The sequence below is a fragment of the Neomonachus schauinslandi genome, chromosome 2, assembly GCF_002201575.2.
Source record: "Neomonachus schauinslandi chromosome 2, ASM220157v2, whole genome shotgun sequence".
In the NCBI taxonomy this organism is placed as follows: domain Eukaryota; kingdom Metazoa; phylum Chordata; class Mammalia; order Carnivora; family Phocidae; genus Neomonachus; species Neomonachus schauinslandi.
This window is the reverse complement of record NC_058404.1, coordinates 14,046,730-14,062,181: the sequence shown is the minus strand read 5'-3', so window position 1 is coordinate 14,062,181 and position 15,452 is coordinate 14,046,730. Positions and strand designations below refer to the sequence as shown.

Here is a 15,452-nt window from a genome sequence, read left to right as displayed (position 1 = left end):
TCCTTCCTTCCTTCCTTCCTTCCTTCCTTCCTTCCTTCCTTCCTTCCCTTCCCTTCCCTTCCCTTCCCTTCCCTTCCCTTCCCTCCCTCCCTCCCTCCCTCCCTCCCTCCATACTTTTTTTGGGAAGATTTTCAATGAGAAAAGGAGTAGTCTGCTTTAAGGAAAGTAATTTCTAGAACCTCAATAATTTCCATATGTAGACTCTCTTTACAACAGAAGGGCATATCTTTCACATATTCAGAATCTTACTACGACACACTGTCTTGAGCATAAAGCTTCTAATGTGGGGCACCTGGGTGGCTCGGTCGTTAAGCGTCTGCCTTCAGCTCAGGTCATGATCCCAGGGTCCTGGGATTAAGCCCTGCATCCGGCTCCCTGCTCCGCAGGAAGCCTGCCTCTCCCTCTCCCACTCCCCCTGTTTGTGTTCCCTCTCCCGCTGTGTCTCTGTCAAATAAATAAATAAAACCTTTAAAAAAAATAAAGCTTCTAATGTGCCAAACAAAGGCAAAATTGAAAGTATTTTTGTCGGTGAAGCCTCCTTTATTTGAGACACCATAAAAAAACCCAAGTTAGGGCTTCAGTGTTTTTCCCTGTCTTGCATGTATTTCTATCAAGGACAAAGTGTGGCATTAAGAACTGGAATATTGGGCGCCTGGGTGGCTCAGTTGGTTAAGCGACTGCCTTCGGCTCAGGTCATGATCCCGGAGTCCCGGGATCGAGTCCCGCATCGGGTTCCCTGCTCGGCAGGGGGTCTGCTTCTCCCTCTGACCCTTCCCCTCTCATGCTCTCTGTCTCCCATTCTCTCTCTCAGATAAATAAATAAAATCTTTAAAAAAAAAAAGAACTGGAATATTTAAGACTGTTGGTAGGTTTGAAGTCTGATACATCAAGAGGGAGAGAGAACAAGTTTATTTGGTGACCTCATCATCCATCCCAACCACTGGCAGAGAATGCTCTTCACTGGCAGAAAAGTTTCATGACTATGAAGACAACATCCGTAAGGTAAGAAATATTAAGGCAGTGATGCCTTATTCGATCCAACTGCCAAACTCATGACAAGGATCTGTGCTCTGTCTCTCTACTATCGCCTTAGAGTAGGAATTCAGAACTGTGATGATTGTGACAAAATGTATTATTACTTTATTTGAACTGAAGAAGTAAGTCAGACTTTTCCTGACAGAAAGTTTCACTTTAATGAGTCCTAGCTCTGCCAGTAAATTATATAGTATTTCTCATAAAGTAAATGAGCCAATTAGAGGTATTTAAAGCATATGCTACAACAAAAGCATTCAAAAGATATTATAATAACAAAGGTGAATTAAAATGAACAGAAGCCGGGGCGCCTGGATGGCTCAGTTGGTTAAGCATCTGCCTTCCGTTGGGGTCATGATCTCCTTGCTCAGCAGGGAACCTTCTTCTCCCTCTCCCTCTGCTGCTCCCCCTGCTTGTGCTCTCTCTCTCTCTGTCAAAAAAGTGAATAAAATCTTAAAAAAATAAAATAAAATGAACAGAACTCCCATTTTCCATGCCATTCTGTGTATGCCAGATTAAACACGGCCACTAAATAAAAGAGTAACAGGCACAATTAGTAGTGTTTTGCTAAGCCTTGGGAATGCTTTTTATGGGTATACTTCACAGAAGCTGAGAAATGGGTGGATTTGGAAGACTGGGTAACAAATATTTTTGAAAGCAGGTATTTGTCACTTCTGTTCTTTCCATATGACTGACAAAGAAATGTGATGGAGCCGACAGCTTGTAGACCGCTAAACACACCTTTTAGAAATAGATCACAACGTGATTCTTGACATATGACTAATAAGGATTTCCAATAGTCAAACGGCATCACTCTAAAAAAATCCTTTCTTTCCCATCTGCTTATTTTGTAGCAAGATTTCTTATATTTATATTTATAAAAAAAGAAATACAGGAATAAAATTGATACTGAATCACCTTCCTTTGCTTTTGTAATAAATAATATCCATCCATGACTACATGAACTATTTGGAAAAATCCCCATTCATCTCATTCAGAGAGGTATCTGTTTGCTTTTTATATTTAATAGTTATAAAAACAGTTCACATAGTTATATAATAATTAGGTTGATTTTAGTCAAATGTGTATAACTAATAATTATAAGCACAAAATTCCATACAAAAGAAAACAGGTTTTTAAAATATTTATAAGTCTTACGGTTGCAGGAAATACATTTTAATTTAAATGTGTATTCCTATTTTGTCTTAAGGCACAAGAACTAAATAGTTTGAAGATCATGTATCTAGTCTAGCTTTTCCTCTGAAATAGGACTCTCACTTTAAAGTGCCCATCCATTTCTATTTGCTTCCAATTGTTACACCATTTAGAATGAATTTATTTCGGGGCGCGTGGGTGGCTCAGTCAGTTAAGCATCTGCCTTCAGCTCAGGTCATGATCCCAGGGTCCTGGGATCGAGTCCCATGTCAGGTTCCCTGCTCAGCGGGGAGCCTGCTCCTCCTTCTCCCTCTCCCCTCCCCCCCCAACATGCTCTCTCTCTCTCGAATAAATAAAATCTTAAAAAAAGGAATGAATTTATTTTGAATTGAAGTCTTACAATGTGTCTTTTCTAAAAGGTGGATGCAGACCTGACCTCTCATTATAATCAGTGATGTAGCGGGACATGGCTGACTTTACTTAAATCCACTGAGCCAGCAGCTTAGGTTAGTGTAACATTCTTGCTAAAGCCTCCAGTGTGAATGTCAGGGGACCGTAGTTGTGTGAAGGCACTTTGTCTTTCTAAATTCTGCACTACTGCTTTTCAAGTCCTGGCTCTTCTCTCATTTGGCCAAGTCAAGTGTGGTCGTTCCTGTTAGCGTTTTCAAATGCTCCTTATTGGTTGGCACCACACCTGGAAGTCAGTGAGCCATTGACACAGTTTGATAAACTTGTAAATACTCGAGCAACCTTTTCCTCTGAAGCTCATCAGTCCTCCCAGATAAAAGCCTGGACACAGATGTCTTTCATCATGTCCTGAATTCCAGAACACTTTGGCTTCAGAGGAAATAAAAGGAGGGACAGTTCTGGTGCTCTCTATCCTCCCTCACTGAGATCACTCCATCCTTAAGCCCCCGGAGCCTGAACTTGGGAGTGATCATAGGAAATGGGAAGGTTGTTTGTAGGCTTTACTAAGAGAAAGAGGAGGAAAAATGGAGGAAAAAATAGACAGGGCAGCAGAGCGCCCTGTAGTTATTCTAAACTCAAAGCGTGTAGGTTAGGAATCAAACCAATTAAAGCCTTCACAGTAAGAGTGAGGTGTACCATGTCTTCAAACACAACAGGGTGTCATCTTGAAGATTTCTTTCCAACGTGTCCTGTTGCGTCTGAATGTGGGAACCACTAGCAGTCTTTTTACTTACTAACTGTGAATTTCCCTTTCATCAGTAGGTATGTGTCACAACAGTCTCAACGTCTTCAAACACGGTTGTCAGAGTGTGAACACATAAAGAGACCACATCCCCAAAGCTATTGTTACTCCTCTCCCTCTTAGGTGATTCCCCGTTTATAGGAAAACGCATCGAGAAAATTTTTTCAGTAAAACTGGCATTTTTCAGATACTGCATTAACCATGCGTTGAACTTTGAGATATTGTATAAATAATAATTTACCCAACCCTAGATGTTATAAGGCCAAAATGGAACACTTAAATCAGACTGGTAACTAGAAGGTTTGGTATCTGTCTGAAAATTATTTTGTGACATCAGAAGAAACAGAGATGCAAAATACTCTTCTGCCATTCCATATCAGGAAACTGCTGCCTGCATATGTGAGTAAACAAGCCCATAATTATTAAAATGGAAAGGCAGAAAAAACATCCAACTGTAGAAGTCTAACTCAGTTGTTGATGATATCATCGGAAGTCCCACAGAGGCACTAATAATTAAGATGTCAGGAAGCAAAGGTAGGCATTTACAATCAATAGCCCGCCCTCCACTTCTATGACTTAACCTTGGATTCACACCCTGACTTTGAGATCTCTGAGAGAACATATCTTTTTTTTTTTTTTTAGATTTTTATTTATTTACTTGACAGAGAGATAGAGAGCGAGAGAGGGAACACAAGCAGGGGGAGTGGGAGAGGGAGAAGCAGGCTCCCCACTGAGCAGGGAGCCCGATGCGGGGCTCGATCCCAGGACCCTGGGAGCATGACCTGAGCCGAAGGCAGACGCTTAACGACTGAGCCACCAGGCGCCCCAGAACATATCTTTTTATAAACAACCACATGCCATAACTTAACATTGTGGACACAGAGTGTGACATCACAAGCTAAGTGAATTAAAACATAACTACCTTGCGAACATAGTTTAATGAACAAAATAAATATAGCACCTAATTAAGGAACTATTGCACATGGTAACACAAGTGTATAAACAATATTGAATAAAACACAAGGCACCTGCAGCTCTGTTAGCCCATTTCTTCAAATCATAGTCAATCTTTAACTTCTATAAAATTTGATTCTCTGAAATTGTCCAGTATTTGAGGATATTCATACATGACGAACAATAATGTGAAGTTTAAAAGCACTGGAATTATTTTGTTTAAACAGGATTAATCATATATATATGTATATATACATACACACATATATATGTAGTTTTTAAATTCATACTCAAACAAAAGGAGTTGAAAATTTTTTTGTTCATACCTAATTGACATAAAACATTATATTAGTTTCAGAAGTACAATAAAATGACCTGACATCTGTATACAATGTGAAGTAATCACCATAGTGAGTCTTGTTATTTTTTAACATTAACAATTATGTAATTAATATAATTACAACTTTTTTCTTGTGATGAGAACTTTTAAGATCTACTCTCTTAGTGAGGGAAACAAACCATAAGAGAATCCTAATGATAGAGGATAGAGAACAAACTGAGGGTTGATGGAGGGAGGTGGGTGGGGGATGGGCTAGATGGGGGATGGGCATTAAGGAGGGCACTGTGATGAGCACCAGGTGTTGTATGTAAATGATGAATCACTGAATTGTACTCCAGAAACCAATATTGCGCTGTATGTTCACTAACTAAAATAAATAAAAAAAGATCTACTCTCTTAGCAACTTTCAAATATCCAATACAGTATTATTAACTATGATCACCATGCTATACATTATACCCCATAACTTATTTATTTATTTTATAACTGGAAGTTTGTACAAAAGGAGTGTTTTTTTTTTTTTTTTGATTGGAGAAGTAATTTGCCAGAGTTATACTAGCCAAAATTTATGGCTTTTTATTTGTCTTACATGATCCCAAACTATTCTATGCTAAATTTTGGCATTTGTCTTATTGTTCCTTTCAAATAAAGTAGTGTTGAAATATCCTGCCACAGTACCCTCTATTTTTCCCTACTAGGTATGCATTTGCTAACTCATTGTGATTGCCTGCTTGATTTCTATCTTGCCTAGCAATTCACATGCTCTGAGAACAACTGTGATTATCTTTTATTTTTTTTCACTGCTGTATTCTTAAAGCCTTGCTCTGTGCATGGCACATAATATATGCTCAATAAATAACTGTACAATACTATGCATTCAGAGGGATATTATGGATATGATTCCTTTCATAAAATCCAAATAACTAATAATAAGGATTTCCATCATTACTTTAGAGAATAATCTTGATGCTGATTTAAAGATGTATCTTCTTAAAAATTTAGCTACAAATTACAAGTGCATGATCTAAAACTCTGTTAAAAAGAGTGAACTAATAATTTTTGTCATGTATCAAATACCTGTCATGTTCCAATCACTGCCTGGCAGCCTACATGCATGATTTGATTTAAACCTCAGTACTACTGCGTGGAGAAACAGGAGGTTAGGGAAGGTCATTTATGTAAAGCCACCCAGTAAGTGACAGAGCTTCAATTCTTAACCAAATCTACCAAGATTTGCTCTGTGTATACTTTGCAAGGCACGGTGTTGGGCTCTTTATATACTTTATAGCATTTAGTCATACTGTTTTCACCTATTTGCTTGACAAATACTAATTGAGCACCTTTTACATGTCTATCACTGTGCTGAGGGCTTGGGACAAAGCAGTGGAAAACAGATATGATCTGTGCTTCATACTCTAGCAAAGAAGACATACATTAAGTAGTAATAGTGATAGCCACTTACCATTTTTCAAGCATTTATTACATACTACACACCGTTTTAAGTATTTCCATTGAATCCTTAAAACTGTTCTAATGATGAGAAAACTTAAGGCCAAAGAAGCTATATATTTATACCTTGTCCCGAGTAACAAAGCCATTAATGATCAGAACTAGGATGTGAAGCCAGGTGGGTTGGCTTAAAAGCCTATAATCTATCTCCCTCCTATACTGTTTCCATATTAGAGTATGGTGTGATGAACAGCCAGATTGTGGAGAGCCTTGTGAATCATTCAAAGGCATCTGATGGAGTCTAGGTCACTGGAGGGTGTCAGGCAGGATACTGATATCTCAAATTTGTGTTTGAAGACTCTGTGAGCAAGACTAGAGACAAAACAGCCCAGACAGAAGGTGGGCTTCTATAATCCAGGTGAGAGATGATGGGTCCAAGAGATACTGTGGAGTTAGAACTGACAGGACTAGAGAATTTATTGAATCTGGAGGTGAGAGAGTAAGAGGAGCCAGGCATGACTCCTGAACTTCTGGCCCAGGTAAGTAGGTGAATGACGATGCCATTTCCTGACCCAAAAAGCTCCGAAGGAGAGGCAAATTTGGAAAGAGATGATACGGCAATGTGTTTTCCAAAAGATGGCCACCACAATATCTTCCGTCGCACATGCTCTCATGAAATGAATCCCTGCCATTTCCCCACACAAGACAGGGTTTAATTCTCCTTCCCACGAATCTGGGCTGATCTTACTGACCTTCTTGACCAACAGGATGTAACGGAAGTGACATCCTCAAGTGTCCAATATTGTAGGAGGTGAGAAGGCTTGTAACTTCTGTGTGGGTCTTTTGGAATGCTCCCTCTTGGGATACTTCTCTTCAGAATCAGCTGCTATGCTCTGAGAATTCCAAGCCCCACAGAATGCTCTGGTCAGCAGCCGCAGTTGAGTTCCAGCCAACACACAGCACCAAGTGCCAGCCATGAGAGTGAGCCACCTTGGACTTCCAGCTCAGTGGAGCTTTCAAAGAGCCCCAGCTGACATCTGAAACCAACTGCATGAAAACACCCAAGCACAATCACCAGAGTTTCCCAGTCAATCTACAGAATCAGGAGAGGTGATATCAACTGTTCTCTTAAGCCACTGAATCTGGATGTGGCTTATTATGCAGTAACAGAGAACTAAAGTAGTCGATGGGTTCGGTTTTAGACCTGTGAAGTTTGAGGCACTTGGAAGACACCCAGGTGGAGAAGTTCCAAAGGGCCTTGGATAGATTTTGCCTAGGGATGTCTGGAGCTCAAAGAGAGGGAAATATCTATGCCTCACATATTGATTTGGGAGTAGGTAGAATGTAACATAACACATAGCATACAGAATGTGACTGAAGCCTGGAGAGCAGTTAAGAGAACCCAGAGGAATCATATTCCAAAAAAGAGCAGAGTCCTGAGTAATGGCAATGTTGAGGGATCAGACAGAGAAAGATGAGTCAACTCAACAAACTGAGAAGTCACTGCCAAAGAGTCAGGAAGAGAGCCAAAGTGAATGGGGTATCACAGAAGCTAAGAGAAAAGAGCATTTCAATTAGGAGGGATAGGTTAACAATTATAGGCCACCAAGAACTCAAATATGATAAAGATGGAAGAGTATTCACAGATGCTACCAACATAGCAACTGATAACCCAAGAAGACATCGGTTTCAATGCATTGTGGTAGAGAACAGCCATGAGAAAGGGGTATGTACAAAGCGAAGAAATGAATATAGTGTATACAGATGTTGTGCTCATGAAGGCTGGATGTGAAGGGAGAAGGGACAAATAGGGTAGAGCTATGGTAGAACGGAGAGTCAAGGGGATTTTGCCTTTTTTTTAAAGACGCTGAGAGGCCTCCATAGGTTCACATGTTGATGGAAGGTGTCAACAGTGGGCAAATTTGGAAGATATAGAATGGGATCAAGAGTGCTCATGGAAAGATGAGCCTTGAATACAAGGCAAAGAGTGGAAGTACAGATCCAGACATGCAGAGGAATGAGGATTTGTTTTTAAGAAATTAAGAGAACTTCCTGGGGAGGTTTCTTTCTTTTTTTTTTTTATTCTTATGTTAATCCCCATACATTACATCATTAGATTTAGATGTAGTGTTCCATGATTCATTGTTTGTGCATATCACCCAGTGCTCCATGCAGAATGTGCCCTCCTCAATACCCACCACCAGGCTAACCCATCCTCCCACCCCCCTCCCCTCTAGAACCCTCAGTTCGTTTTTCAGAGTCCATCGTCTCTCATGGTTCGTCTACCCCTCCGATTTCCCCCGCTTCATTCTTCCCCTCCCGCTACCTTCTTCTTCTTCTTTTTTTTTCCCTTAACATATATTGCATTATTTGTTTCAGAGGTACAGATCTGAGATTCAACAGTCTTGCACAATTCACAGCACTTACCAGAGTACATACCCTCCCTGGGGAGGTTTCTATTTGTGGTTGAATAGAAGGGTCCATCTCTTGAGAGAGCTGGGGATCTGAGGACAGTAGGAAGATCTGGAACAATGTGGAAGAGAGTTTGCAAGGGAAATAAAGTAGGGCGGCCAGACTGTTGGAGTCAGTGAGCCAGGAGATGGGTATTATGATTCCCTCTTTACACGTGAGGAAATTGAGGCTCCAAGAGGTTAAGTAACTTGCTCAAGGTTACAAAGTAAATAAATGAAGGAGCTAGGATCTGAATATAGGCCTGTGTCATTCTTTCCAGTACATTAGGCTAAATGAATCCCTTGGCCCCAGGGAATAATTCTAATTTCTGGAAAGAGACTGGTATTGGAAGTTGAAAAGCCTCATTCTCGGGCGCCTGGGTGGCTCAGTTGGTTAAGCGACTGCCTTCGGCTCAGGTCATGATCCTGGAGTCCAGGGATCGAGTCCCACATCGGGCTCCCTGCTCAGCGGGGAGTCTGCTTCTCCCTCTGACCCTCCCCCCCTCATGTGCTCTCTCTCTCAAATAAATAAATAAAATCTTTAAAAAAAAAAAAAGAAAAGCCTCATTCTCACCTCTATATTCACATTGTCCACTTCCATCAGTTTTGCCTGAGACCCCACACTTCTGACATCTCATCTTTAAAACTGGCAGTCAAAGATGGTCTTGTGGAATGTAACAGAAATTCTTCTCTCTTTTTTTTTTAATTATTTATTTGAGAGAGAGAGAGAGACAGCGAGAGAGCACACACAAGCAGGGGGAGGGGCAGAGGGAGAGGGAGAAGCAGACTCCCCACTGAGCAGGGAGCCTGATGCGGGGCTCGATCCCAGGACCCTGGGACGATGACCCGAGCCGAAGGCAGACGCTTAACGACTGAGCCACCCAGGCGCCCCAGAAATTCTTCTTTTATATACTAAATGCCACATAGACGCTTCCATTCAAATGGGCTTACAAGCTAGCTTGGAGTTTCCTGACGCCTTAACAGCATGAGTGTTCCTTAGAACTGTATTTATAAAATAAGAATAAAAGAGGACTGCATAAACAAAAGTACTGTATTTAGAAGCCGTGACTCAATTGTCTCATTATGTTTAGCACAGTTAATTCTCCTAATGAGCTTTGTTCTGAATTCTAAGGCTCTCTTAAGGGTGGTAATCTTGAATTTCTAAAGAGATGATGTGATAGGCTTCTCTGGATAAAGCTGAGGTCGTGGACGATGGTGTCTGGACAGTGCAGGATCATAGGCTTCTCTGGATAAAGCTGAGGTCATAGACGATGGTGTCTGGACAGTGCAGGATCATCACAGGGGTTTAAAAACTGTGATTTTCAGGTACCTCCTCTGTCTTGTAAATACAGTCCCCTCCTGCCCCCCTGAACCCCATGACTGTAAGTATTTAAGAGATACATACCAAGAATCTTTACTTGGAAAAACAGAGATAAGAATTCCTTATAATTTAGGGTTTTTTTGGGGGGGTGCTATTCGAGAAATAATAAAGAAGACAAGTGACTATTAATTAGGTCCCACTTTGTGGACAAGGTCTGAGCCCAGAGATAGTCTTCCTTTCCATAAGGAGAAATGACTATGAATCCCCAGTCCACCTGACAGCTGGAGGATCAGTTTTTCTCCAGAGCTCCTAACTCATCCTGGGGCATCTGGTGCCTGTTCCTTACGTGGCGGTCTTCTTTACAAGGCTAGGAAGAAGGTTCTTTCCTTCCGTGTACATACAGTCCTACAGGCTCATGGGAGTCAACTGTCCGCAGTGCATTCTATGATCATGTGGGGGAACTCCAGTCTCTCCTAGAGGAGGGGACTTTCAGAGCAGTGTTACTGAAACTGTGGGCCAGCATCCTTTGTAAACTGTGAAATTTTGGGAGTGTCAGCCAGCACTTGTATAAATGGGAAATGCAGCAGAGTGAGAAAACCAGGGTGCATGTCACAAAATGAGGAGAAGCACTATTTTGGGAAATGTATTTCAGATGGGTATGTGCATGGGTCTGTGGATTTGACATAATGTGGATTTCTTACTGCAGTCATAGAGAAGAGTTTAAAACTCTATTAGCTCCACAGAATTTCTGAAGCCATATGTACATGATATTCTTTTTTTAAGATTTTATTTATTTGACAGAGAGAGAGAAAGAGTACAAGCAGGCGGAGCAGTAAAGGGAGAGGGAGAAGCAGGCTCTCTACCAAGCCCCGATGCGGGGCTCAATCCCAGGACCCCGGGATCATGACCTGAGCCGAAGTCAGATGCTTAACTGACTGAGCCACCCAGGCGCCCCCATGATGTTCTTTCAAATGATCCCAGTTTATCCCAGGGTTGTCCTGAAATCTTCTTGCAGGATCTGAACCACGAAAGCACCTTGACCAAGGTTACAAAGTAAACAGGTAAAGAAGCTAAGGATTTGAACATGGTTTATGTGAGCTGAGGAATGCTGCCGATTCAAGCACAGAAGGTACTCCCCGGCAGAATACCAGGGACCAGCATGAGGCTGTGGGAGCATCTCTCAATCCACAGCTCTCTTGGTATTATGCTGCTTAAGTATTGTGAAACTAATTAGCTGCGCTCTATTTTCATCTTAACCATGATAAAAGGTTAGGATGTTGTAAAACTAAACATATCTACAATAAGCCTTTCTCTTTTTAGTCTAATTTCTTGAGTCTAAAAAAAAGTTCCCTCCACGTGTGGTTAGTACGTGCCATCAGGCTCTTTTCATAGAAACCATCCGCTTTAAGAGACAGGCTACATTTTAATCTACAGAAACCCAAAATAAACACTCTTAAGCAGTTCGTCTGTGTGTTATCAGTGTATACAAAATTAAACAATTGTTTACTTAATTGCAATTTAGCAGTTCATCTGTGTGTTATCAGTGTATAAAAAATTAAACAATTGTTTACTTAATTGCAATTTCCCCCACCTACAGTTTTCATTACTAATACGTTACCACGTATAGTTTCTTGGAACATGTGAAGCTTTTTATCAAAAGGCTCCATACAGGGGTGGGGCAAAGGGTATTTATTATTACCATGAAAATCTAACGACTTATAAAATTCCTCAGGCTCCCTAAGAAGGAAGAGAAATGCCATAAAGTATTGTTGTTAAAATAAAACAGAAGATGAGAAAACAGAGAACAGAAAAATGATAAAGGCATTAGTCATGGTGAATGGGGACGTGTCAAATGGCAGCATATATATATATATAAATATAAATAAATATATATTATGTTATCTATAAATACACAGTAGCTTCTTTTCAGTCTTGCAAAGAAACTAGCCACATGAGGACAGACATAATTGATGCCAAAGCAGAATACAAATACATGAGATAAGAAGAAACAAAGGGGGAAGAAAAGCTTGGGAAATGCTTACAGGCAGACAATATATTTATGTGACAAAAAAAGGTATCTTGATCCAGTTGCTTTGGGATATAAGGTATTATGACATTTTGCAAAAAGTCAGAGATTGCCAAGTGTCAAAATACACACAAACACACGTATCAAAATAATGGACAAGTACATATAATATAAATACACACATGTATATATACATTTTCCTGGGTGTTTATATGGAAAAATGAAAGAAAGCATTCTCGAACTTCTTAAATTCTGTTTTTAATTCAGAACCAAATGATCTGAAGGTCTGTTAGCCCAAAGTGCAAACTTTTGAAGGTTTACAGAAAGGACAAGCAGAGGAAAGGTCAATAAATTAAAATCCTTTAATGTGTCTTGTATTTGAAAGCTTTTATAACAAAATTAATATAGTATTCCAACTCCATATGCTAGTTGAATGAAAAAAGCTTAATGCACCCAAGATATAATATACGAGATGATATACTGAAGTGTAGCCTATTTACAGACTAAAAATAAGACAAAACACACACTTGCGGAGGGAAAGCTGGAAAAGCCTAGCCATCAAATCAGAAGGCAGAAAATCGTATTATTCCTATAATAAAAATGTGAACTTCCAATCTTTCAAGTAAGTGAATAAAAACCCCTCATTAAAAGATGACATCCGTATTTCAAAATCTTTTCCCTCTCCCAGATATAACTGGATGTGACATGGATAAAAATAAATTTATGGAAAAGAGATGTTAAAAGAAACACACAAGACCCATAGTTTTTTTCTCTTACCACTGTCGCCAGAAGGTAATGATACAGTGTTTGTCGGCATAGTATCAGAATTCACTTTTCCATTCTCAAATGTGTCATTTTCAGTCTGCTGTAACTGCCAGTTGAGGCCAAAGAGATGCATTGCTGGGGGCAAAGAATACAAGTTGTTTAAAGGTCTGCTGTTTTTAGGCAGTATAGCAAATGGTAAACATGTTTATAACAAGATTCATATGTAAAGTGAAAATTTCCATGTTCTGAAATACCAAAGATAATTGCACATAAAAATTAGAAAGGAAACCGTTCCTGGGCGCCTGGGTGGCTCAGTCGGTTAGGCGACTGCCTTCGGCTCGGGTCATGATCCTGGAGTCCCGGGATCGAGTCCCGCATCAGGCTCCCTGCTCGGCAGGGAGCCTACTTCTCCCTCTGACCCTCCCCCCTCTCATGTGCTTGCTCTCTCTCATTCTCTCTCTCTCAAATAAATAAATAAAATCTTAAAAAAAAAAAAAAAAGAAAGGAAACCGTTCCTCAAACAAATGCAGCTGTGCAATATTGGTACCAAGAGGCTCTCAGGAATGAATGATTATTTGCTCTGCTTTGTCTGAGTTCCACTCCTCTCTGTCATTTAGGTAAGTGGTCGAATGCTCTGTAGCAGCATCCGCCAAACCTGCTTGAGCTCAGGCCACTTGCACAGGCGGAATACTTAGTTGCAACATCTGTAGATTCTCAAGAAACACGATGCTGTTCATTTGGATTAAGGTAAACAGTAACAACTGGTCTCCCAGATAGATCTGCTGGCATATGAAATGATCAGAAGGGATTTATATGCACAAAATATGGTAATATTTGAATATTCTAGATTTAAGATGAGTTTATGACATTCAATTCATCAACGGCACAGATGAAGCAACACGCTGTGTGTCAGGTAATTTCACGTAGAGTTTCTGATGTGGGTATGATAATCTTAGAGATTTATAAAAATTTTGTAAACGTGTTTACTAATTTTCTTTATTTGAAATATTTAGAAAATAGACAACTATAAGACTTTATACATTTATAAATGTAATATACTTAAAATTTTTATATTATTTTTCTTAATTTATTTGAAGTACTTATAAGAATAACCCCTGTGATATTGACCACTAACCCTCAACTAAACTTTCATTTGTGTTCCACAGAATACAGTTTCAGAATTAATCCCTAAGGAGGCTAAATACCCCTAGGGAAACCCAGGGATGATCATATTACCGTATTACGAAAGATTTTTTTTGGACATTATTTGACATTTCACCATATATATATGGAATTTACCAGAGAGGTGAACAAAGACATAGTGTTCAAGAAGTATTGTTAGAAATAGTGTGATGACTACCACTGTCAAAAGGCAAGCCCTTATTAAATATGTAATATATGTAGTAATACAATTAAATTGGCAGGGTAAAAAGCAGGGGCTTTAGATGGCGTTAGATTTTGGTTTAATCTTCAATTTAGGATTTAGCCTTGGACAAATGATGGAATATTATTAACATTCGTTTTACTTAAAAAATGAGGTTGGTTAAACCTACCTTACTTAATTGATGTGAACTTTCTAGACAGGATAGGTCTACGGGGGTATATCACGGACAGCTGATACATAGCAGGACCGTTCTTAGTACATAGGGACTTCATTTATTTATTGACTCTAGATTACTGAACTATTTTTTTTTAAAGATTTTATTTATTTATGAGAGAGAGAGAGAGGGAGGGAGGCAGAGGGAGAAGTAGGCTCCCCATGGAGCAGGGAGCCCGATGTGGGGCTCGATCCCAGGACCCTGGGATCACAACCTGAGCTGAAGGCAGACACTTAACCAACTGAGCCACCCGGGTACCCCTAGATTACTGAACTCTTTGAAGTCACCTGACCAGACCACGCTGCCTCTCAATAAATAGTTCCTTCTGTCTGTAAGGCTCTTCATCCACTGTAAAATACCCATTCATCGCTCAGATGGCAGACACCAACTTTGTGGGGTAGCCTTCCCTGACTGGGTTAAGCATCTCTTCCAAGACCGCTTTCATTCACTTTTGTACCTCCTTTACCTTATCTGGTGCCCAATACCTAGTAGGTCTTAATAAGTGTCTGTAGGTAAATGAAATCTATGTTCTGATGTTTGCAAATCTAAGAAAACACTGTTGTGGATAAAAATATAGTAATTTAAGGGAACAGTTAATAAACATAAAACAAATAAGTAAATGGCCAAGAATAGAGTGTTATATTAATAAATAATTAATGACTATATTAGCATAATGGTATATGAAAAGCAGTTGAGTGGAAGTCCACTAGTACTTTATATAATTAAAATTTAAAAAAAAAGATTCAATAGTTTGAGGGTATTCTACACGTTTCACATTCTTTTGTTAACAACTCCTGATATAAAATTATGCTATAATAAGAAACACAGCAAACACAGATACAAACATAGCTACATCTCTGTATATTTTTTAAAAATGTATATACTCCCCTTCTTAAATTATAATCTGGCAGCAATTCCTTTCAAGCTCTGGTTTTTTTAAGGATTAAGATATAGGTTGTAGAATCCTTGAATTCACAAATTGTCAACTTGTAAGGAGGTATAACTTCATATGTCATTTTGCATTAAATTACATAGTGTTTGAGTGGCAAAATGTCAGGAGCTTTCTAAACATTTATCACTTCATACAGTTTTTCAAGGTTTTAGGTATTTCAGCAATTTTTGAATAAAATAATGGGAACTTGTTCTGCATAC

At 39.6% G+C, this 15,452-nt stretch overlaps 1 protein-coding gene across 1 annotated transcript in view; it reads right to left on the bottom strand.

Moving 5' to 3' along the window:
- TENM3 (teneurin transmembrane protein 3) overlaps positions 1-15,452 on the bottom strand; it is a 444,789-nt gene that overhangs the window by 123,623 nt on the left and 305,714 nt on the right. The window contains exon 5 of the mRNA XM_021694125.1: positions 12,715-12,837. Coding sequence (XP_021549800.1) covers positions 12,715-12,837 — 123 coding nt within the window. The remainder of the gene's footprint in view (positions 1-12,714; positions 12,838-15,452) is intronic.